Source organism: Anarrhichthys ocellatus, unplaced genomic scaffold (genome assembly GCF_004355925.1).
Source record: "Anarrhichthys ocellatus isolate YVR2014 unplaced genomic scaffold, GSC_Weel_1.0 scaffold3, whole genome shotgun sequence".
Taxonomy (NCBI): domain Eukaryota; kingdom Metazoa; phylum Chordata; class Actinopteri; order Perciformes; family Anarhichadidae; genus Anarrhichthys; species Anarrhichthys ocellatus.
Genome location: NW_022280033.1, coordinates 5,495,176 through 5,520,938, shown reverse-complemented (window position 1 = coordinate 5,520,938; position 25,763 = coordinate 5,495,176). Strand labels below are relative to the sequence as shown.

The following is a 25,763-nucleotide window of genomic DNA, read 5'->3' as shown; positions in this document are numbered from 1 at the left end:
CAAGCACGTGGCCACTTGCTGAGTTAGGGGGCAGGGTCAGAGATGAGCAGAAGACTGAAAATAAAACGCACCTGCTGTTAAACGGGCCTACTAATTAAGAATCACACTTGATTTAATATCCTGAGAATAGGGAGGAGTAAAGGATGGCAGATGACTCACTTCCGTTTCAAGTCTATGGCATGAAAATTAGTAGAGGGAAAAAGAGAAAAGGCCCTTTTCACAGCAGTCATTTTGAAATGTCATTGCATGGTAACCACATGTGTAATGAGGTGCTGCAGGAATGAGTCCTAAATCCCAGAAATGAGTTAGCGCTTTTGCACTTCCATTTTACTCGTCTCAAAGTTAATGGGTTTTCTAACTTGCGTCTCTAACTTTTGGGTTTGGCTTGCAAAAATACATCATCCATGCACCGCTCTATCATAAACATTAATTATGGCCTTATTCCATTTAGTTTGAGCCAAGGCTCTGGTATTGTGCGTGCTACAAACAAATTTCCCCCTGGGGATGAATAAAGTGCATATCTATCTATCTATCTACTCACTGCATGGACAGTGCACAGTGGACACTGGACAGAATGGGACACTAGTTAATTAATAAGACCTGTGTCTACCCTGCTATGTCAAAATGACTGCTGTGAAAATGGCCTATTACTAAAAGATTATAGTATATTACTTCATATTCCGTCATGCGTTGTGCAGAAAAAAGATGAAAGACTATAAATAAGCCCATTGAATACATAATTGTTCTCTCAGCTCTCGAAGAGTCACGTCCACTTCAGTCTTCTGCATTCTCAAAGGATTTCCTCTGTGGGAGAGTGTCGAGGAAAAACTATCAGGCCTACATTTAAAAATCATTTCATGGAGGACATTTATCGTGCCAAACACTGGTGTAGGTTCGTGTCTTGGTGTAGTTGCAGGCAGCTGGTGTTGTGCATGCTGGCTCTCTGGTATGCCATACTGTGACAGATGAATTGAACCACAGCTATCGTTAATGTTATTTGTTACTCCTGTGCTTTTACTGCACTGACAAATCAAAATATCTGCTACTGTGATATCTCAATCCACAGCAAAACACACACACACACACACACACACACACACACACACACACACTGAGCTGATGCAGCACCTTATGGCTGAAATATGGAGAATTGTCACAGTAGTAAGTATTTACGTTACAGCAATCATTTGGTGGTAAATTCCAGTGCCAGGAGACTAGTAGTGACTAGTGACCGTGGGGAACAAGCTCCTGCCTTAAACTGATGGTTTCTGGATTTCAATTATGTCTGCTCCGCTCCTACAAAGTATATGTTCTGATAATATCCTCATAATTCATTTTTATTGTTTGTTATTTGGACTACTAATCTCTGAGCGTAGAAGAAAAGCTGTGTTGTGTTTCAAGTTGAGACTGGAAGACATACTTGTATGTGAAGACAGGACACACCGCATCCGCATGCAGGTGATATTTTATTCAGATGCAAAAAAAAAGGCATTCCTTGAGATTCAGAAGTACATTGTATTCCATAAACAATGATTAACAGTACAATGTTTACACGCATTTTGTTACAGAATGTTCATAAAGTAGAAATTCTTGTCTTTAGATTACAGGAAATGCCATTTACAAGTCATGATTGTGTCACAAGTCATGAAAGCAAGCAAATGAAAAAAAGGAAAAATCCAATGGTGCATGTGTACGGATCATGGACATCATTAAATACATTTAGCTTCAACAGTATATTCTGTATGTGTCGCCTGCTGCAAAATATGTCTTACTGCCAATTGGCCCCTTTTGTTCCAGAAAATGTTCGTTCATTTCTTATCATCTCACTGTTAATTTTTGTTAATTAACAAATTTAAAAGCATTGTTCTAGGACTAAGTAGCTCTTACTTACTTACCACAGCTAAAAGTTTGCTAGCTAGCAGCATTTCGAAGCACAGCATTCTGCTTATTTAATTAATCTTCATTTTGCCCGGAAATGCATTACACGGCATAAAAAGGTGAATTGCAATACAGCATGTGGCACTAGCCAAACTCAGCTGCTGTTTTGGTAATATTTCAATCTTCGACAATTTGGCCACAGTTTATACACAGTTTTCTGTTGTGGCAGCTGGCTACTTGAAAGACTGAAAATAACAATAATTCTTTCAAAATTGACATAAAGCAGCGATACCAAATATAAACGGATACAAATAGGCTTGTATGTACAAAAAAATAAATGAAACAGTCAAAGTTAAACTCTTAGCAATTTAAGATTTTACAAGTAGCATTCTGATTAATATACATCTCTTCAGTTAACAAGGCAGATTCAATATGACAAAAGTTATATTTAAAAGCACGATAACTGGTCCACCGTGATCATCAGAAATCATTTTCTGGCAAAGTCATGATTTCATATTCATAAAAAAAAGCAACAGAATACTTACACTATTTTACATGGGAGATTTATACAATCATGTTCATCTTCACGCATCGTACAAAAAAATACTGGTACACAGAATATCGAGTAGAGCTTCTGTGAAGGCAACTGGCAAGTATAGCACACAGCACAACACGTAAGCACAAGCAATTCTAAAGGTTACAACAGATTTACAATCCTGCTTGGCTCACTTGTTTAAGAGGAGAAGTGACTCCATTAAAACCCATACCTGGTGTAATGGCTGTTAAGCTGTAGTTAATCATACACTTGTAGGACCACATGTCGCATTATATGCCACAATAACATGCTCTTTGCGCCGTGCAAACAGGCTAATGCACCGTCTTTGCTGTTTCAGCGGATCCACAGTTCAGCCCAAGGATCCAGTGTGATAAACACAGCTGGCTTTCCTTCTGTACATTCAGAACTTTATCAAATTCAGCAGAGAGGACACACAGTGCTCTACTGTTTGTCTACACAATGATACATCCAGTAAAAGGGTAAACACTTTTTAGAGAGACAACATGAAAGAACAGAAAATAATGAAGGCCGAAGGGGCAGTAAATAACAACAAAAGGTTAGGTGGGTTGAGAGGAGAGAGCACAGGCGTATGTCAACACAGTCAGTCTTCCAGAAGTGACCAAAGCCAGCATGGCGCTGTGCAGATCAATATATGGAGAGCGGTGTTAATAGGGTGGAATCCATACAGAAGTCGGATCAGAAGCACAGTTGGAGCTGTAAAATACTTTGAATAACACTTCCTGTCCAGTGATGTCTTCATGTGGTGGGAGAGCCACAGAGCCTTTGGCCATTCGGTAACACAAGTCCAAAATCCAATTAGATCCTTTACCGTGCAGTAACATCCATAAATCCACATGTCCTGACTACTTACACTGTCCTCTCACACACGTATGAACAATTCAAAACGAAAATTTCTGGTAGAAAAGTGACATATTGGAGGGAAGTCATATAAACTCTGCAAATAAGACAATTAATTGATTAATTATTTTACAACCAAGAGAATTTCGGATGACTAGGCTTCGATCAATGTGGCAGCAAAACAGCATCATAAAAGTGTCTTGGTTGAGCGTCTTTTATAGATCTGTCTATACACCTGTCTTGGTTTACTACACTCTTTATTGTTATCGTAATAATAATAATGAAAACTAAAAGTTGTAGTAGCGTTAATGCACAATTTAGTGCCAAAAGCTTCTTCCTTCAGGAGGAGTCTTGGTTTTCTGTTTGAGTCCTGACCCGTTTCTGTATCTGTTTCAGAGTAAAAGCCATGCAGTCAGTAACAGTAACACTGATGCAGCGCTGCAATTAAGATGGAAAACCATTGTTTAAATGCTCTGTGCTATCGAGTCTCAGTCATGTCCTGGATTGTTTGTATGTACGTGTCATTTGTGTTTGTGTGCTCAGAGCCCCGTGGTGACCTGCGTGACCTCTGAGTTGAGATCGTCGTTGGCAATGCCGCCACAACAGCGAGAATCCACCGACGACCCCTCCAAGGCTAGTCATACCTGCAGAGAAGAGAGACAGTTTGTTTATGTTACCTTATATGCAGTATATTTATATTTACCCTTACGTGAATGTCTGTTCACCGCCATTCACCTAAAATGAAGATTGATACCACTCTGATGTCTGAACGGTAAATTTGAAGCTAAGACTTAGCTTAGCATGAGGACCGGAAACTGGGGGGAAACAACTAGCTTTGCTTTGTCCAAAAGTTTTAAATAAGTCTGCTTACATGCTCACAAATAAACAATGTGTGGTTTTATGGAAGGCTATGTGCCTGACTATTTCTCGGCCAGGCAAAGTGACATCTTTGCAGTCTGGCAACCTCGCAACCTCATGGTAACGACAAGACTTATGCTAAGCTAAGCACAGTTGTTGGTTGAAGCATCATATTTACTGTACAGACAAGAGAGTTGATCCTCTCATTTAAAGCAAATAAGCGTCTATCCAAATGTGTTGATCAATTCATTCCCAGATAGATGTACTGGTATGTATACACACAGACAATATCTACCTGTTGATTGGACCTATCTCCTGTGTTGGCACTGTTGTGTTCGCGCTGTGGGAGCTTGCGGCTAGTGACTCCGGTCCGAGACGAGTTCTGTATCTCCAACACTGAGGGACTTGGGGTGCAGAACTCACGGAAACAACGCTTGAAGTTCTCATCCAGGTAGCCATAAAGAACCGGGTTCAGACTGCTGCATGAGACAAAAACAAGGTTACAGTTTAACTATAAAAAATCTGCAATGAAATGTTACCATTATTTACAATATAATGTGGGGTGTGAAAACTACAAGTCAACTTAAATCATTGTATAAAACCATGAACCAACAAATGTGCATTATCAAAAATTCTACAAAATTTTACAAATTTTTTTATGTGTAAAGAGCATCCTGTCATCAACACTTCACCAAGCTTTAAGAATGTATCTCCTGCAATTTTTGGACCAATAGTTTCAATATGACAGTGAATATATTTGTCTAAGGCTGATGCGTCGAGCGAACCTGTTGGTGTATCCAAGGGCAATGCAGAAGTGCCAGGTGATAGTCTGCAGCGTGGAGCTGGGGATATTGATCAGAGCTGTGATGATGACAAAGATGTGGATAGGTGTCCAGCATATGATGAAGACGGCAACCACCACCAGGACCATGCGGGTGATTCGACGCAGGTTCCTGTCCTTCTCCTGTGTGTGTGTGTGTGTGTATGTGTATGTGAAGGAGGTAGACGGTTTAGTGTTGGGGGATAAGTGGGAGTACAAGATGAGCAGAAAAGATATAGCGAGGGACAGAGGAGAGTGGAGGATGAGAGAAATGATGGGAGAGAAGATGGTTCGAGGGGGATGAGAGGAGAAGTAAAGGGGAGAGGATCAAAAGGCAGAGAGAAATGTAAAAGGATGATGGAAAGGAAGGAAAGTGGTCAAAGAAAGTGGCTGAAGAGACATGAGTATAGGAACAAATCATTTCTGCTACCACTTCGATTTTCCATTTGTATCAACGGAAAATAATACACCTTCATTAGAATACAAAGATTTTTCGGAGCCAGCCTTTGGTACATTTTCTCAAAATATTGTTGGGTCTTTTCGTTTATTACTGCAATGAATTAAAGCTGAGCCACTACCCCAGGCTTAAGTTGTTTTTCACAAATTGCTTTCTCCTGAGAGCAATGAGTGCACCGTATTTGCATGCAAGCTCTGGGCAGCTTTGTTTTGCTTCATTACTCTGAAAGATAAATCAATTAGTTATTGTGTAAATAGCGCAGGCCATGTAGTTGGTACACCCAAACGGTTAAGATTTCTCAAAATGATCACTATAGCTTGCATTCTAAAATCTCCATTTGGACCTAATTAAAAGCCTATACAGAATTATTCACTGTATTCACTTTTATTGGCTCAAGTGTGTTAACGAAAAAGAGATTTTTCTTCACCTGGGAGCCCGACAGCATGCGCACACTCTTCAGCCGGAGGATCATGAGGCCGTAGCAGACGGTGATGATGAGGACGGGCATGATGAAGGCAAAGATGAACACGCAGATCTTCAGCAGGGTGTCCCAGTACCAGGAGGGGTGGGGGAATATTAGCTTGCAGTCAACAATGCTGGAGGCTGTGCAGGGTGAGGAGACATATAATCACAGATGAATACAGATGCAAACAGTCATTACTTCCACATGAGAAATTTCTCAATTAGTTGTTGGTATCAACTCTTATTTTCACTTGTCTAGCTCTTTTGAAACATCTGTGATTCCTTCCTCTAAAATGTGTTTCCTTAATGTGGTTGTACACAAGGTATTTAGGGTTGCAACTAATATTTTTCATTTTTGAGTAGTCAATTATTTCTATTCAATAAATTATATAATAATAATAATCTATAAAACGTCAGTAAATATTGACAACTCTCATTTCCTGTCATCCCGCTACTGTTAATCTCTAATAAAGATATAAAAATGCCCATAAAAAAAACACTGTCATGGCTGAAAACTATGTTTTGTGATGCTAAAGCAACATCTTTTAGTACTATGCGAACTCCACGAAGTCAGTAAATCTCTCATTACTGTCTCTCTTCCAATCACAGCAGGTCACATTTGAACTATTTCAGTGGTGGTTTTCTCTCCATTACCTCTGCAATTACACAGAGGTGAAGCCTGGCTCCGCAGGTAGCCTCTTGACTATGCAGACAGTTATATTAGTCACCAGCGAGGCATATAGCATTTAATTGCTGTTTTGTGCAACTACACAGAAAAACTTAAGCAACTCTTTCGGGTTGTCTCCTTTTATACAGCCTGCTGGAGTACATCATTGCTTTTTAAAGCTGGAATGCAGTGAATAGATAGATAGATAGACAGACTTTATTTAAGACTCAGGGTCCAGATAGACAAATACATAAAATGACGTACACAAAACATAGCACTCATTCTCTCTTGTAAGGAATATGTTGTGAAAGTTTCTTGTTTTTAATGAATGATCTCAATGTGTTTTTTTTCCTGTTTTGCGCTTCTATTTTTTTAGGGAGACCTTGTAGAACTCATCGTCTACCAAGGACAAAAAAATAAATAAGCACTGTTATGTATGGTTGCTACTTGAGAGTTGGATGCGGCGTTTTTAGTTGATCACTTTCAATATTCGATTTATTTCTGTTATTTGCCATAAAAATGTTGGGATTAGCGTCAAGACAATTTCCTAGAAGCTAATTTCATCTATTTATCGTGGCTGTCATAAAGGATATATATATAGTTATTCATCAGATCCTGAATATTTAAAGGGTATCTTATGCAAAGTTCAAACACCCTTGCAGTGTAGGTATAGTGCTTGTGTGTGCACATGCTTACGAGTGACAGCGGTGGAGGCCATGAACATTACAGGCAACCCGATGGCCGAGGAGAGAATCCAGTTGCAGACGTTGACAATCTTGGCGTTACGCGGTGTCCTGAAGTCCAGTGCTTTGACCGGGTGGCACACAGCGACGTAGCGGTCAATGCTCATGGTGGTGAGTGTGAAGATAGAGGTGAACATGTTGTAGTAGTCGATGGACATCACCATCTTGCACAGCATGTCTCCAAACGGCCAGGTCCCCATCAGGTAGTTGACGCTCTGGAATGGTAGCGTGCTGGTGACCAAGGCGTCGGCCAGAGCGAGGTTGAAGATGTAGATGTTGGTGGCGGTCTTCATTTTAGTGTATCTGCACAGAAACCATGGATTTATTATGAGACACCCGGCAGAGACATTTAAAACGCCCCCTGTTGCTCCTACATAGGAGCAAGACCCAGACTGGCTACAAACTGCATCATCCGTACTCATTTTGTGTCTTTTTGTAGTCATTTCTCTGAATGGTCATTTTGAGTCTCTTGGTATTTTCTTTGTCTCTTTACAGTCATTTCTCTGAGTGGTCGCAGTCATTTTGAGTCAACGCTGCTGCTCACGAAAAGTTGAGCGCTCACGTGGAAATAAAAGTACAATTAAATTCTGACTGTTAACAAATGTAAGTTATACGTTCTATAGGCTATGTTTGTTATGGCACAGAACATGGCAAAACTAAGTAAATAAGTGTTTTTAATTTTCATTTGAGGTAATGATGATAGAGGAAGGCCTCCTCTCTGACTTATACCACCTAAACTCCAAAATATACCTGGTACACTGGTGTGCAAATATCAGTCAATAAATCATCACAAGCAAAATGTTAAAGTTTCTTAATGTTATCTTTATGTCTCTGAGCCACTGGAGCAGCACTCACAACGATCTGGAAACTATCCAGAAAGCAGCAATAAAGACGTTCATACAGAAGATGGGAATACAAGGACACAAGTATAGTGCCAAGAAATTATTGAAATGTTTCTGCACAAGAACAGCCTCAACCATGCAACACCTTCCTTTCAAGCAACATTAGCAGAACTTGAATACACAGCTGAAATGCCCCTGTTACTCCAGGTATGTTGCAATCAGAGCAGAATGTGCCGCATGAGCTGGGCTGAACCCGGCGTACGTATCCCCAGGATGTTTTTGTGAATAATTCAGGCCCCTTGCCTCAGCGATCAGCTCATTTTGAAATAGCAACCGTCTAGTTTAATCAGTTCTAATGACTCAGTTTTAAAAGACGCTGTCCACAGGAGTAAAGTCCCAGATTCCTTGAGGTTTTCGAAGACATCACAAAGAAATTACTTTGGGATGTTTAATGTTTTCCCATGTACGGGACACTTCGATGAGATGATTGACACCATTCTTCTTTCTGTTCATTGAATATGAAGCTACAACGAGCAGCTGGTTTAGCTTAAAAGAAACTTGAAACTAGAACATTTAGCCTGGCTCTTTTAAATAGTAACAAAATCAACCAACCAGAACCTCTAAAGCGCAACAATTAACATTGCCGGTGACCTATTCCACATAAAGACTACTTATACACATATCCCTGCTATAATGTTGTTAAATGAATCTGGATACACAAAGTGACAGTGATACATAGCACCCCCTTGCCTTTGCTTTATTAAACCACTACTGTCATTCTACCTGAGAGGTAATTTACTGCTATTTTGTTGCAGCACTCTCCTCAATAATCCCAAATCCTCTTAACCGCAGATGACAGTGAGTTCATTACATTTTGATTAACTTTGACTGACAGATTAATGTGTTTGTTATTTCAGGCTTTATTTGAACGGGGACCGAGACACCTTGAGATGCAGTGAAAGCTGTCACCCTACACTGAGTAGTGTGCCGATGGTGGAGGTAATTTCCGATGATGCAATAGCTTGTGTTTCTCCTGTGCCTGTCTGAGGCTTACGCGTATCAACATTTAATGGCCTCGTCTTGTCTGAAAAACTGAATAAGGTGTTTAATTAAGGACTTTTCAGCTTTAATTAATTTTTCAACCTTGAGGTCTTGTCAGAATGCTTTGAGTACATACTGTTGCAAGATTTCTTCATCACTTTCTGAAACCTGATGTATTTCTAAATATACAGTGGAATTAATAATTAAAGAGGACATTTTTTAATTGGATTCTGGTTGGCATATTATTGGATTGGATTGTCCCTGCTGATAGTAACATCAGTCAATAAAAAAGTTCTCCATTTTAGTTTTTGGGTGGTCCCTGCTGTCAGCTACAGTTGTCCATGAACCAGTGGTTTGCTTCTAGGCTTGGGAGGTATTACGGTATACCAGGGTGCCGAAGTACAGTTTAAGTGTGGGCAATCTCGGAAAGCATTGGCTATCGTTCTGACGACAGATAAGCCGCGGGGGTAAAGGGATATATTTCTGGAGTTCCGGTGTAGCCGGTGTATATCTGGGCCAAGACTTCCTTGGCTGAGCGCTGCTCATTGTTTACAGTCCACTGTGCAACTTGAGATGCGAGAATGGAGTTGGAGATGAGAGACAATGCATACAACAGGGTTGTTTCCCAAGTAGGCGCTCTACAATCTAATTTTGAACCAATAGAAAGCGAAATCTTCCTCAAACCATAGCTACAAATGGAAACCAGATTGCTTTCTCTGCTAAAATCTTGTTCCGTTACCTACAGATTCTACATTTGACTAAAGGAATAGAGTTTGATGAGCAGAACTGATAAGCATAAGATATCATGCTTTAGTGGAAATGCACGGATATTGAAAGAAATGATTTGTGCTTTGCTTGACTTACTTGTGTTTTATTAATTGGCAACACAGAGTTGCGTGGTTGACACAATATTACTTATTCATTTTTATGCCAGGAGCAATCATTTGATAAGTATCATTCACAGATACATATCTCCTGTGGATGGTGTCTCATTTTGAGAGAAAACTCCTGATGAGAAAATTCCACAGAACATTGTTTCACTATATTTCAGTAAACAGACCACAAATAGAAATGTTTACAGCAAATGTTCAGCCTATTATTGACAGGAAGAGAAAATTACATTGAAGCCAAAGAGAGACAAGACAGAAGTAACCAACTACACAGAGTAAATCTTCATTAAGCTTCAGCTGTGAGTAAACAACACTTGAAAACAGAAATTGCTCAATCTGCCTCCAAACTGCCTTTATTTGACGATTTCCTGGACCACTGATGCGTAGAAGCGGCAGATAGATGTGCAGTAATGGACCTTAAAACCACCCAAAACAGTCCTTTCAGTGAAATCATGTATAATTCATAGCCTTCCATCAACCCATTAGCCGTGATTCCCACCTGGGGGAGTTAGATGCCATTATCATTGCCTCTGTTGCTCATCCATCTTAATTTCTGCTTAAATGAACAAAAAAAAAAGCATTTGACAATGATAGTAAATTATCCCTGTGGAAAGACTGATAAGAAACTGGTTTTACAAACTCATCATAAGTGCTCCAGCCGAGAGAAACATCCGCCTAATCTCGGCTGTTCCGATGTATTATTCATACGTTCACACAAATCATTTGAAAACAGTGTTCATTTCCTAATTTGAACTATAAGAAGTAGGGCAGTTGAGAATTGGTTGTTTTAATGTGGGCAAATTCAAGAGAGCTTAATGTGGCCATTTTGGCAAAAAAATGTAATTATGAGAAGAAACTTCGATTTTACCCCTACCCTGATTGAAAACCCAATAATATCTTCTGTGGACACTTTCTGACAAATTATTGAAAATAAAATTACATTTACCTCTAGCCTGGCTCCCCAATGAGCCTCATCTGTTGCTCAAACTGTAATGTGGAAACACAGAAACAGCATAGATGGCCATTATTATTCAAAATGAGATTTTCTTTCCAGTTTTGGGCCCTCGAGTGATGTTGATCAGAATGGAATTTTCTATGGCGATAAGTTTAGGGTAGCATTTCTTGACGTTGGCGGTAACGTCAGGGGGTCCTGCAGCAATGTCTTTGAAAAGGGGGCATTGAGGTGTTCTTTTTTAACATTAGAATAGAATTACTTTTACCACCATCATGCTTTTATCTGAACGTTTTCTATGGAACAGTGCTCTCCTCTGAGCTGTAGCTCTGTCGCTGCGTTTACTTCTTAAAAGCTTGGGGAAGCAGCTTTGAGCTGCGCTTTATTGGAGATGATGAAGTTCAGAATTGTGGAACTAAGCCAGTGACATTCATGGTTAATCATAAGTGTTTCGCATTAGTTTTGCTTTCAATGTACCATTGAGGTGAATAGAGAAGATGTTACTTCCCCAAACAAAAGAGGAAATGTTTTGTGACTCGGCAAGGAGAAGGAAGGATTTATCTTTATATTTTTAATTGTCACCTGCTGCCTGAATACTGTTTTCCTTTACATAAATAATGACATTTCCACCATAAATTGATACAAAAACAATTCCCCAGAATGCAGGAAATGAAATGATTGATGTTCATAATCCCCCTTCCTTATTTGAAATGAAACCTACATCTTCAAAGTGGCTTTCTGATCGATAACAAGACCGAATTAATGAGGTGATGAGTCACAAGGCATTTTTGTTTCCTGGGAGACTAATGACAATGATATTCGAACTGTCCGGTTTAATTCAATCTTTTATCTTGTATTCAATTACATGCTTTTTAAATAATATAACAGAATACTGATGAACATTAATATTCAGGATAGACAATTAGCCTACATTGTAATTGATGGGGACTTAAGGAATTAGAAAAGTGACCTTTTGATGATGGTTTATCAAGTCTAACGTAATCTTCTACAAGTAAAAATATGATTTACCATCCACTATTTATCTTGATATTTTTGAGCCTGCCTAAAGAAGATGACACACCCGGGAATGAACTCTGAGATGTGATTTTTGGTGTTGGCGCTGTAAGAAGCAGAAGAGCAATTGATTTAATTTGTTGCGGTCTTGCTTTGTGTTACAACCCTTTTAGACCTGTGCAATTAGTGTAATATTGTTGTGTTTTCATTTTGATGTTCAATTTTCTCCCTAGATATGTTTACTCAGCACAGACCCTTAAGATAATTTCAAAAGGAAATATATATTGATCTTGTACTTTTAGCTTCAAGAACATGCGTACACTTAATTGGGAATCTGAATGACCACCTGATCAAAATCCTCAGTACTGTCCATCTGGATATATTTACGACAACAAATATATCATTTTCTTTTCTTTCCTTTTTTATTACATATTGCTATATTATGCTATAATAATAGTTTGAGCCCAACTCACCCAAAGGGCAGGTTTTGGGATGGGGGATGCAGTGTTTGTTTTCTGAAAAATGTAGAAATAATAAAGAAACAACACCAAGAGTTCACACCATTCACCATTTCTTGTTGAAAATGACTCAAAACACCATCTACTGTTTTAAATGGGCCCCAATCATAGAAGGCCAGTTCTGAGATAGAGTCCGAAAAGTTCTGAAAAGTTAAACCAATTGAGTATCTCAAACTTGCATTCTCTCCACTAACCAACAGGGGGCGACTCCTCTGTTTGCAAAAAGACGTCCGATTTTATGGAAGTGTACGATAAAATACTTGATTTATTACGTCAGCAAACATTGTGAACAAGAGTTTATGGTCTCAATCTCTAGTTTCAAGTCTTCTTCAATACAGCACAATGTTCATTTAGTAAATTATGGTCCATTTAGAGTAAAATAGACCATGAAGCAGGGTATGCTTAAGGGCGGGCTACCTTGTGATTGGCAGGTTGCGCTACCAGAGCCATATACGGGGTCTCTACATCACTCCCGGGTCCAGGTCCGTCATTTGATGACATGGCCTCAGAAAGACTTTATCTCACAGACTTACATTGGGAATCAGGTGTCTGTAACTTTTTTTAGGTAAATCAACTTCCCAGTACGAACACTTGAATAGCCCTTATTTAAATTATTAGGTTCTAAAAGTTGTAAAGGGCACTAATAGCCGAATCCAGCTATTAGTGATATTAGAAGGAATGCTAATATTTACATCATTATTCTCATTTTCATTGAAAATCATAATAAAATGAAACAAAAATGTTTTCCTCTGTCTGTAGAGTACGATGTGTATGCCAAGACATTTCTGCAGCACAACATTTAACTTAAAAACGGTGTTTTGACAAACTATTCGCCTTTAACAAAGGTTTCTCATCCATATTGTGATTTAGATCAAATTTCAAGTTTAGACCTGGGGGTGAAGTTACACTTCAAACACTATTCACGTACATGTTTGGACACTAAAACGCTTCATTGGCTCTGTGTATATCATTGGGATTAACCAGTCTTACCCCAGTTGTTCAATAACAAATAGCTGTTGCCATTTATTTCTGGCTGTCAATAATGTCCGAGCCTCGAGTTTGATACAGAAACACTTTGGACTGACGTAAACACACATGGGACAACTAGGCAGGAGAGAAAATACATTATGTCCAACAGTGACCAGAAAGAAGTGTCTTTAATGTATTTATATATATGTCCAAAACTAAATACATGTTGCACGTACGTATGTGTTGTGCTGAAGGTTTGCTCGAGCATTTGGATATTCTTTAGTGTTCATATGTTCACTTCACGCCCACTCTCTGATGCTGTCTAATGGGTTCAACATCAGCCTCTGTATATCACCTCCATTAACCAGTCCCACTCCACTCCACACATGTGTGGAGTGGAGGTTAAACCTTCAAAAGGTTTAACCTCCAATGTTAAACCTTCAAAATGTTAAACCTTCAAAAACATAATTCAGTTTTAGTTTGATTTAGTTAACCGCCCAGTAATAAAACATGAAAGCAGAGTGATTAGGAAAAAAAGAGCCGAGGCTCTTAATTTGTGTTGAATGAGATAGAAAAAAACACTGGATCAGGATTTGTTATACATCACAGCTAATGACCTGCTCATCGTTAGTGGATGTTGTCTGGCACTGTGTTTATTGTGTCAAATTGATAATTTTGGAATGCTAACAGATATTAAGAGATGAGTAACATGGCGGGGCATTTAAAGCTACCCCATGAACACCAGTGGGAGCTTTGTTTATCTATATTTGGAAGAAACTTGTAGTCACTATGTTCCAACAAATATCAAGAACAAACCCACGCAGTTGCGGTCAACAGTTTGGAACAGCAGCTGATTCATTTTCATGGCCCTTGTTACCCGGCAAGATAAACATAATTCCTCATCGGTCTGCGATGCTCGCCGGTGTAGCTACAGCCCTGTGTATGATTCATGGGCTCCCGCTGGGTGCAGATAAACCATTGATGCCTGAGTGCAGGAACAGAGGCTGCTCATGTGAACACACATCTGTAGGCCTCTGGCTCCGACCATTAACTCCGTGGGGAGCATGATGGATGCTGCGCATGTGTTTCTAGGATTTGTGTTTTTACTGTATGTATGCAAATCAAGGTTCTCTATCACATCGATCATGTAAAATCCAATATTACCTTGAACAAGTCCTGCTTATTGATTTGCAACATAACCCACGATGACCTCATTCACCCAGAGATATCAAAGGCATAGTCACTATGGTATGAAAAGTGTTGCAAATGTTTATATCATCTTGATGTATATATAGGCTATAATCGTATCGCTTACCCCTAACATATGATTATGTCTAATTATAATACATACATTAGGAGGTTGTAGTAACCGCAATCTGACAGAAAACTAGATGAAAAGTCAGGGGATCACCAGCGTGAATAGATATCATCTGGGACCATGAATAGTCTGTGCTAAATTCCATGTCAATCTATTCAATAGTTCTTGAGGTATTCCAGTCAGAACCAAAGTAGTGGACCAACATTGCAATCCAACGAGCCATTAGCATGACTAAAAATAAGCAAATACTCCAAAGAAAGTGCTTACATACAAACAAAAACAAGAACACAGAGCGCATCATGAATGGACAGTAGAGACGTTTTGAAACATATATGTTTTGCCATGAATCTGAGTCGCCTTTGGTTTCTATTGTATCTGCTGTGAGTCCAGGATGATTGAAGCTGCGTCCGCCGGAGATACAAATGTCTCTACTTGTCATGCCTTCAGGGGACGAGTGTTTGAAACTCACACCTTTTGATTTTCGGTAGAATGTTCTTTTGAATCTGGCTAAAGATGTAGGGTCAATCAAGTTAAATGTAATGTGATTATAGAAAAGGTACAGATGACTTATTGGGTGCATAATTTAAACTAAAGTACTTTATTCTTTATTTAGCACCTGATGTTAAATAAAATGATAAAATCCTTGATACAATAGTGCGAGTAACATATTTACCATAGACTGATTTGTCAAATGACTTCTCTCTTATGTGTAAGAGGATACTTATAGCTTTATTGGTGTTGATGTGTTTACAAACAATATTTAGTAAGTAAGTAAAATGTAAGGCATGTGTGATCTATATATTTCCCTTATGGTACAAGCTGAATTGAAGCAAGCCACAATTATTGTGTTTTTTTTCTTGGAAATCATCTCAGTAAATGGAAGTCATTAGAAAGAGCACCACTGGGAAGATGCTGCGGCCTTTAATGGCGGTAAATGGCTCCTCCACACACACACACATTGTCAGTGTCCATTGCAGACGGGCTGAGATGGCACTTTTAGTCTGACACTGATATGAAGGCTCTTAGAGACATTTTAAATGTATCATGATGCCACTTAAACCTCTCAAGGAAAGCTTCAAAGGGCAGACACTTAAATAGAAATCAGCTCAAAAGAGAAAAAGCAGTTAATAATAAAAGGCAGTATTTTTAGTGACTTCAAGGAGTGGCAGAAATCTAAATATATTCTGATAAAATAGCAAACAATCACATTTATCAATATTTGTTTGGTAAAAAGCCTCAAAGTAGATATTTTAGCTCCAAACATTTTTGGCACATGAGTAAAGCATTGAATAGAAATGGCAAAAGGTGGCATTAGAAATCAATACATTGTTTTCTTGCCAAATGGGCCTCTTCAGAAATTTCCTGACATACATAAAATAAGACGAACGTAAATGCCTAAAAGCCTAGAAATGTTGTCATAACATACCATTAAATTATTTGTGTTAATAAACGTGTTATTATTATTTTATTAAATCTACATTAATGTGCTAAATTTGACTCTCAGGTACTGAGCTTCGAATGAATCTCTGCATTACTGACTTGTGTGGCATCTTGTTTGGGGCTTGGAGCAAGTGCTTCTGGTGCATCACAAACTGGGTGTTGTTGTATGTTGCACTGGTCCAAAACGTTGACGTCTGCAGAATTAGCAGTTTCAGAGACGTCGGCATAGCTGCGGAAAATCCTAAACAAAACACGCTTCAACAAAACAACCCGCCATTATCCACCTGTGGCCATTCTGTATTTACACTAGTGGTTGTTTGCAAGCACACATTTTTAGCAGGTGTGCGAGAAAACGGAGCTGCCGCCCGCTGCAGGGACGGCTAGAGACAGCCGGGAGAAACAAGTCAGGGAGCAAGGTGGGTCATTTCTCGCTGCATCCACTTTCAGTCAGACATCAGAGTTTTGTAAATCTCCATCCACATTTCTTCATGTATATTTATTTAATAGGATTGCCCCAAAAATGGGGGCGGCAGCTGGGGTGGCAAGGCATTCTTTAGGCTGCGACGGCTTGGCGGCTGCGATTCATGATTCTACTTGCACCAAGCAGTTGAAGCAGTTCCTGGTCAAAGAGTTGGCAGTTGCTAGCCCGTTAGCCATAACAAGTTAATACACTAAATGTTCCAATTGCTATGAGTTTGTTTTAGTCATCCTGTCGTCTGGGTTCAAAAGTTGCTTTTTGCAGCTTTATGTGCGGAGAAATAAGAAAGAATATATCGGTTAAATGTATCGAAACATCCAATGACATTTCTCAAATCTCTTTGATAACAAGAGTAACCAAGCACACCTGCTATTTTCATTCAAGTACCGGTGATACAGTACGTGCAAAAAGGTTGGCTGAAGTGAAATAAAAATAGGGTGTGGAGCCAAAAATACTGAAGCGACAGGAAAGAGTATTTTTAAAGTGGCAACATGTTGCACTGGTTGCAACATATAAAAAAATAAATGCATACACAAACTACTCACAGCTACTTTCTACATTTCATAACAATTACTTTCAGGGCCATGCACAGACATTTTGAGGGGCTGTTGCTCTAATGGCTGGGTCGGTTTTAAAAACAGACATTTCTGGTTCTGGAATCAGTTTTAGATCTGTGCTGAATACACACATTTTCTCTATCTTTCCTTTTGTAATTTGTTCTGTTTGAACACAGATTTTGATCACTTGGGATACAATTGTTACAATTTCTCTCTTGTTTTTGTAGCTTCATGGCTTTCTTTGCAGTCTAATTAACCGAAGAATCCTATTTCTCTTTATGTCGTGTAACATCGTCTCATATTAACAGATGCCTTTAGTATGTATGTTGTGTGACAAAAAACATCCAAAACAACCAGTTAAGATTTGAAAAAAATTGTGATTAAAATGTTGTTGGTCTGGAAATGATTTCATGTTATGAGGTGTTAGTGTTCAAAAAGGACCTGTAAATGGCTTTTTTAGGACACATTTGTCTCGCAATGAAAACCACATCAACCCTAACTTGGCCTCGTTGAGAGATGCTTGAATCCAGCATGCAAAACACTTCAAACAACCTCCAAATGGAAAAATCTCTAACAATGGCATAAATCACACACAGCACATGTATTTAACAATCACTGCATTGTGTTCTGCTCATGGGTTTGAAAGTCGCTGCCCACTTCGTTGTGATTCTATTATAATGGTTTTCTATCACAGGAAACTAATTTAGGCCAAAGCCAGATCCTCTGTGATGCTGGTTATGAAAGCAGTGACCTCAAGAGGAGTTCATCAGCTTGTTGCTTCGGAACACTTTTGTTAATGTGCTGAAGACCTTCTACAAATGGTCTCTTCGTGCCCTTGACCCCGGTCTTGAACGAACATTTAATAAGTGTGACTGTTGTACACAGTTTATTTTGCAAGCAACAACTTTCACTGTGGCGGAGGTCATCAGTTCACGTCTTTGGATTGTTTGGTTTGCTCACCCATGGCACGTTGGCACCAGTAAGCCCTTCTTGTTATATAGACATACAGAAGACTTCAGACAGTTAGTAGGGGGGCGTAACAACACCGTCAAAGTGATTTGGAGAACAAATCTGCGTCACCCTCTGCTGCTTTGAAAGGCCAGCCTTCATGAAGAAGGACATGTTTAACCATACCTGTCATAGAGCATAAAGAGCAGAATGGGGGGGTAGGTGTGTGAGTCACTCTGTAATTGACAGATGGACAAAAGAGCCGTGAGCACCCATAACTGATCAAGTAGAGAAAGAGACTAAATCTGTCTTTTGTTCCCTCGTCTTTGGTTAATCACCGCTCCTTCGTTCTGTCTATAACTTCCTCGAAAGCAGAGCAGTGGCCATCGCCACATTCCTCGAATAAATACCTTTTTCCCAGTGATCTCCTCAGCCTCCACAGTCAAGGTCTGTCAAATTGTGGTTTTACTACCTTATGAACAGGTCATGAATGAGTGATGTTCTCTTTCTAGGTCTCTCTGTCCTTTGTTCTTTTTCCTGGATTCAACAGAGCCCTCCTGTTGAATCCAGACTCCAGCAGTGTCCAGTGGTGTTAAGAGAAGCTCATTACTCATACACACACACACACACACACACACACACACACACACATACACACAGGAAGGACAGACTAATTGCCTCTCTGCACTGTCTACTCATAATTGTCTCCCAACAAGAAATTAAGGCTCTGTACCACCCTGCTGTGAAGGAGAAATTCAGAAGGAGCCGCATACAGAATGTTCTTCTCTCCGAGTCTCACAGTGAGCTGTCAAACTCTTTCCTTTTTGCTAAATACTCGTGTCAAGCAATTCATCTTCATTATCAGATAGTTACTATATTATACCCGGGGGTGGAGGTTGAACCCTGAATACATTTCTCTCGACTCACTTGTGCTAGGTGAGTTTGTCAGTACTCTAAAGCAAACAAAGTAATTACAGCATTAAATCCACAGCAATTATCGAGCTGCCCGCTTGTTATTGACAACAGAAATCAAGGCCATATACCACAACAGCTGCATGTTCAGCGCTGTGCAGATGTTGGAAAACTGAGGTCAGAGTGCCCAGCCTCAAATGTTTACAGCTTGTGATGAGGAAAGACAAGGATGTGCCAAGCACTGTGCACTGCGCACAAAAACACACAAAGGAATGCAACTCTGAAAGAGGCTCAGAGCTGCTGGAGGCACAAACGGCTGCTGTCGGTTCAGTCTGTTTATCTTCACACCTCTTTTGTATTTACCTAAAGGAAATCCATAGGCTGGTTGCTCCTACATTGTCTATGTCTTCACAGTCACGTGACAAGAACACGCGCCTGTCATGCATGAGGATGTACTTGAAAACAAACAAAAGGCATCCACACTTTTCAAGCAACCAGCATCTTTTCAAAAGCCTGTCATCAAAAAGATGCTTTAAAATATAGGCAGTGATCCAGAGCGTTGATTTCTATGCAATGGGAAAAAATATCAAGCATAACCAGGGACTAATTTGTGCTAATGAGGGAGAAGACGTTCTCTTTAATGCCACAAACCTCCTGTTAATTGTATTTGATAATTATAGTGTGCAAGTGTGGCTGATATAAAGGATTGCAAGCCTCTCTTATAACAAAACTCACATGCCTGTGTGCACATTGAAAGGATTAGCCTTTTGTTTATATAATCATCCCTCCTGTCCATACTGGCCTTAAAGAAATCCCTTTCTGAAGCGTGTCAATGTGAGCGATGGGGCACAAAACCGCAGTCCTGTAAAAATCCATTGTGAAGTCCAACTGAAATAAATAGGAGGCTTCCGCAGTCTGAGTAACAAATGAAGTGGTTATCTTCCAGTCACTGTCTTTTTAGTATGCATTGCTCTCTTTGTGCGTCCATGCACAGTATTTTCTTGCTGAGCGTTGGCTGAAAGGACATTGGGACTGAAAAGAAAGACTGAGTCAGACTGTTAACTTCAGCTAAACTTTAGAAGTCATCTATGCAAGATTTACCAAAGATTGTACCTTCCCCCCCATCACTTACATTGAAATTGCTTTGTATATATGGGTATGTCACTATTGTTTTAAAACGGACTGTGAAAGAATGTGAGCCTATCCTTTAAATTGAAGATGTTTTTGTGTTTACATTCAGTACAAGCACTTAATGATTTTAAGATTATTTCTTTTTGCAGGATATTAACCTGACTGTCGACAGCACATCAAAAGACTGCCAGTTAGTTGTTTGCAACTCAGCCTGGGACCATTTCTCATGTTGGGACGCGGGAGCCGCCAGAAAGCCATTAGAGGGAAACATTAGTGGGGATCTGTGACATTAGTCTAGTGAAGCAGATTGTGTTGACGCTCATCATAACATCATATTTCATGCGACTGAGTTTGGGACACATGTTTAGAAGTTACTCTGACATCCCAGAGCAGGGTCATGGAACAATTTGTGAAGAGGTAACAGGATCTTACACGGTCACAGTTGTTGTGCTGCTACAGTGCGAGTGCAGCTGTTCAAAAGCCTATTAAAACACCCAAAGCTTGCTTCGGCTGCTGAATGTGACCAACCAGGTAAAGCTCTTCTAGATCATCTAGCTGGATGGTGGATGGAGGCAGGGGGGTTGGGGGGGGGTGTGACGACCTTTTGCATTCATTATACTCAAAACGCCTCCCAGTTGTTTCCATGGTAACAGGAAGCACTCTGAACTGGCAGCATATTCGTGTGGAACCCAGCAGTTTGCTTTTCAGCCGCAATTGATTTTTCCAATTGAGCATGCAGATCTCTGCTTGTGTTTGTTTGCTCCCAAGAAGTTTACGGATGTGAGTGCAGGGTAACCAGACACGGGACAGGGAGACAGCAAAAGGACAGAGAGATAACGAGTGAGGGATAAATGTTTTATGGCTTTAAGGTTAGTGTTAGGTCAGTGCTCTGAAAAAAAACATCCCTCGTCCACCGATGTCTCTATTTAATCTCGCAAGAATGCATTCAAGGCCATGACTGTAGAGTGGGAGGAAGAGTTCAAGACTACGTTTCCATTTAACCCGGATTGTGTAATTGTGATAGTCGTTATCTGGAGAGGTTGGAAGGAGATATATACGTTTCTAAAACGTTATATTTCTACATAAAAACCTGTGGTGCTAATATTAGCATGATTAACTAGCGTATACTTAATGTATACACATGCTGCTTTTGCTTTTTAATGATTGTAAACGTGTATAGACCTACCCGGGTTCACAGGAACCGTGTTGTTTCTGTATTTCATTCATTTCTTCTGTCTCGATCACCAGCTGATGTGGTGCTTCACTTTTACATCTTGATCTGAAGGCTTTAGCTTTTATCTATATTTTTTTTAACTGTTTTCACAGCTGAATGGGTTTGACATCCTGAATATATATCCTTCAAACGCATAAAACCTTCTGTCTGCCTCACATGTAATGTATGCCTCAAATGTATTATAATTATGCAGGGGTGCAGTTAGTGACAGTGTGGGCTCCATGGTAGCTCTGACAGTTTGACGGAGTAGCAGCGGGGCGCGGGGCTCAGCAAAGGTCAATTCCCGAAAAGTCTCATTCAGTCGAAATCCACAAAACATTTCATGAATTCCTGCACACGTACACACGCTGCCGGTTGAGTCAGTACCATTCCATCACCGTCGAGAGTAGGCAAGGGGCGGGTATGTCGCTCTAAATCTGTTCCAACAAAACATCCACGATGAGAGAGCTCAAGCTCAAGTAATATCCCTCACATCTATCATCTGCTTTGTAGACAAACTACTTTGGAATACATAATGCAAGCTTGTATACCAACTCATACATCATAAACACTCTCGTACCCTTGCCAGACAGCTGCAGACATAAATCCCATCCGTAAATGATGCTGGCGCATAAGTTATGTTTCAAAAGGTGATTTCACTTCCTGTTTGCTCGGTGCTCTCCCTTTGTTGTCCACTTCATTTTGTTGCTATGGAAGTGGCAGTGGTGGAAGTAATGAATAACATTCACCCCCGAAACTATAACAAAGTTGTTGTTTTATTTTTGCACTTTTAGTTAGTATTTTTTTTTTTACAAATCTGTGACTTTACTTGTACAGAATTATTTTTTATCTCAAGTATTGTACTTCACTACATTTCAAATGGCATCCATTACAAAGTAAGAAAAGAATTAGCTGTCGTTTCTATACCAAAGGGCAGCGCACCAGAGCACCAGAGCATCCTCCAGCATCGACTTCTACATTCACTTAGGAACCGGTACCTTCAGTGAAGTGTCTGAGGCCCTTCTGCTGTTTTGACAATAATTCCTGTCAAAGTTGTGACTGCCGAGTGCTAATTCAGCCTCAAAGTGTTTGAAAATCTTGAAGAGCTCAGTGGGACGGAGAGGCTGTGTGGACTGGTTATATTATTGTTTTGAGAATGAATGAGCAGAGAAATTGATTGATTTTGGCGGCCCCTGTGGACAACAGTAGTAGTGTTTTTGAGCACCAGAGTCCCTTTAAAAAAAAAAAAAAAACTCAAATATTACTGCAGTCAATCGAAGCTCTACTCCTGGCCGAATTTTATTGATTGTTATCCTAATTTATGGTTAATTCTACTGAGGCTACAATGAGGAAGGTGGTTGTATATTTATAATTAATAATCAGTTGTATTCACAGGCTGCAAATGTCCGTCTACAGAATAGTATGTAGTATGTTTTGCTGATTTCGACATTATAGCTCTGTGGTGCTGTTCAAACTTGATGTAGTCCCACTAGTCTGTATACTTTGACATGTTAATGTATTTTATATTATAGCCTTAAACTATTCTATAATTTATTGTTCTATCATATAACATCATCATATACCCTTCCTTAAAAAAATGGTAACATTTCAACAGACCTACTTTTTACTGTCATCTGAGTACATTTTTACACGAGCAATTTTACTTTACGTCAGTAAAATGTATTTAAATTAACAGCGCTTTTACTTTGTGTAATGTATTCCAGTACTTTCCATCAGTGGCCCAACGGGCAGATCTGCTGTAAGTAATTTGGGGTAGAAAACATTCGGCCTGCATTCTTCAGCAAAACAGAACTATTTGGGTAAGCACTCAGACTGAAAGGGATGATGTGTGCAGTCTGGCAAATGAGCATTTGCTTGATGCTGCATCTGCTCTGGAAATAGTGGAGAAGTGAGAATAATAGGTGTAACAAAGTAATGATGATTATATTATAGCAGTAATAGAGAAGTAAATACAAATAGAGACATCTTCTCTCGTTTTAACTCTCTAATTTATACAATTGAGTGGTCTCGTTTCAATTCCAAAGCCATTTAAGCACCTGTCTGACGAGTTCAGCACAGCAAACCCTCCAGTCAGCCACTCCTCACTGATTCTACCAGACCTACAAAGAGGGTAATCACAAGGTGGAAAAACGAAGGTGGACCACTCTCACTTTCATCTCCATCCTCCTCAGCTCCCTCATTGCTCACCATCAATCTCTCTCCCCTCAAGCCTCCACTCCATGCAGCTATTTTCTAAGTCCATCTCTCACCTTTTCTGTCCTCCTTCTCCTCCTATTACCTAAAGAGGCTCATGTACAATCACGTAGCTTCCGCTGGGGAGCACCGAGTCAATATAAATGTCAGATTTTCATATGTAATTAAAGGCACCACCTGTGAAATCCACCTCAGCGGGCTGATGTTATCAGCACAATAGGTGCTTTTTTTGATGCAACTATGGCTTAAGTTAACACAAAACTATATTTAAGTTATTCATTCCATTTTTAATAGCAGTGTACTAAACTGGGAGATTTCAGTTTATGTGAGACTTTTAAAAGGATAGACCTTCCTAATACTGAGTTATTTCCACCTGCAAGTGTTTTTAGTCAATTTGTTTCTCCAAGTATAAAAAGGTTAATTTAGTGTGTAAAATGACTGTGAGATCAGAAGAAAGAAAAGAACAAGTGGCCAGTGAAATTTCTCATTTGTGCACCACTCATCATGTATTATCTCCTACTTCTTATGACAGGTTATTAAAGAGAATAAAAGCTCCTCCTGTAATGAGATCTTGACAGCTTGACATTTGTTTGAAACAGTTTTAAATATCAATTAATGAGATGTCGACATGTGAGCGAACAGATTCGGCTTGAAAGTGGCCTAGATTTAAGAAGGGGGGGAGGAATGGGAGACATATTGGAACACGTAGTTTAAGTCTTTTACGTTGTTATGATAAGTTTTAGGGATAATACTCACCAATTTACTTGTCTTTTGTACAAAACCACTAATGCTGGAGTTGAGTCTAAAGCAAGACATTGGGTTAACATTCAACACATCAGTTGCATTTCCAAAACCATTCTCTAACCACTCATCTAATTTACATGGAAGTAGAATAAGCAAAGCTACAAAGAAGGGAACACAAGACACTGAAGCAACAGTGAAGACAAGCAGAATCTGACTGGATTCATGGTGCATGACGTTGTTTAGCCCTCACAAGGGAGTGATGTGCTGCATGTTGTCACATCGGTGCCATTTTCCAGTCTAGTAATGGTATTGTGGATGAAACAGACAGAGGGAACATGAAGTATTCCTCTGTTGTAGCTGCTGTTGCGCAAAGCTCATTTCCTCACCGTCCCCTCGCGCGGCTGGCTTTTTGCGCGCTGGAGCAACTTGCTGCGAGGCTGGAGGCATTTTACGCACGAACGGCAAGCTGAGCTGGCAGCCTTGTCAACACAGCATTCACATGGTCTCACACAGACGCGCACGGGCACACACACACACACACACACACACACACACACGCACACACCCTCTTTTATGTAGCTACAGTATGGTTAATACTGCAACAGGTTGCCATAGAGTCCTTTCTCGCGTACAGTCATGTTAAAGAAGGATCTGTTTAAAAAGTGCAAAAGGCCTATCACAGTGTTTTGTAAGTACTTTGCTGTCTTACCTGACGATGATATACATGACTAGCACGTTTCCAACCAGCCCCACCACGCACACTATGGAGTAGAGCGCGGTGATAACGATCGCTATGATAACCGGGTTGGTGTCGTCGTCCGGGATGCCGGTCAGTCCGCGATCCCCGTGGCATCGCGCCTCCGCGAAGCTCGTGTTGTTGATGTTGCTGTCGGTGAAGTTCCCACAGAAACTGCTGTTGCTGGAGAGCACGGGGAGCTGGTTCCGGTTATCCGACAAGTTGCTTGCGCTCTCCATGGTCCTCGTTCGGTTTGTGTGCGGTGGGTGCTGCTCGAGTCTGCTCAGGTTGCCTGTCGGCGGACTCGGTGCCTGGGTGCTTGTCTGTGAAGCGCTGCGTTTCGTAACGTTAAATCTCACTGTGTTGAAGAATGTAGCCGCGTGCGATGAGGTTGAGCACGAGCCTGCGCGAGTCTCCGTTTACTAAACAACCCTCGCGCCGCACAGCGAGCCTGCACAACAGAAGCGACGACGTGAAAATGAGAGTTCGCTCCCTTCATTCCTTTCTCGGTTCCTTCCTCTCTTCTTTTCTTTTTTTCTCCTTCTCG

The 25,763-nt window shown here is 40.1% G+C and overlaps 1 protein-coding gene across 1 annotated transcript; it reads right to left on the bottom strand.

Annotated features, from left to right (window-relative positions):
- Nucleotides 1-1,447: 1,447 nt before the first annotated feature.
- oprm1 (opioid receptor, mu 1) lies at nt 1,448-25,763 on the bottom strand. Its single transcript, XM_031877266.1, has 6 exons — nt 25,190-25,763; nt 7,253-7,602; nt 5,855-6,030; nt 4,936-5,114; nt 4,446-4,629; nt 1,448-3,936 (listed from the first exon to the last, which is right to left on the bottom strand). Exons 1-6 carry the CDS (start codon nt 25,453-25,455, stop codon nt 3,931-3,933), a joined length of 1,161 nt encoding a protein of 386 aa, XP_031733126.1. The 5' UTR covers nt 25,456-25,763; the 3' UTR covers nt 1,448-3,930.

Coding starts and splice junctions, on each gene's coding strand:
- oprm1 (XM_031877266.1), bottom strand. CDS start 25,455: ATGGAGAGCGCAAGCAACTTGTCGGATAACCGGAACCAGCTCCCCGTG. Junction 6,031..7,252: donor GGCCTCCACCGCTGTCACTC/GTAAGCATGTGC, acceptor CACCCTGCACAG/CCTCCAGCATTGTTGACTGC. Junction 4,630..4,935: donor GCCCTTGGATACACCAACAG/GTTCGCTCGACG, acceptor TGTCTCATGCAG/CAGTCTGAACCCGGTTCTTT.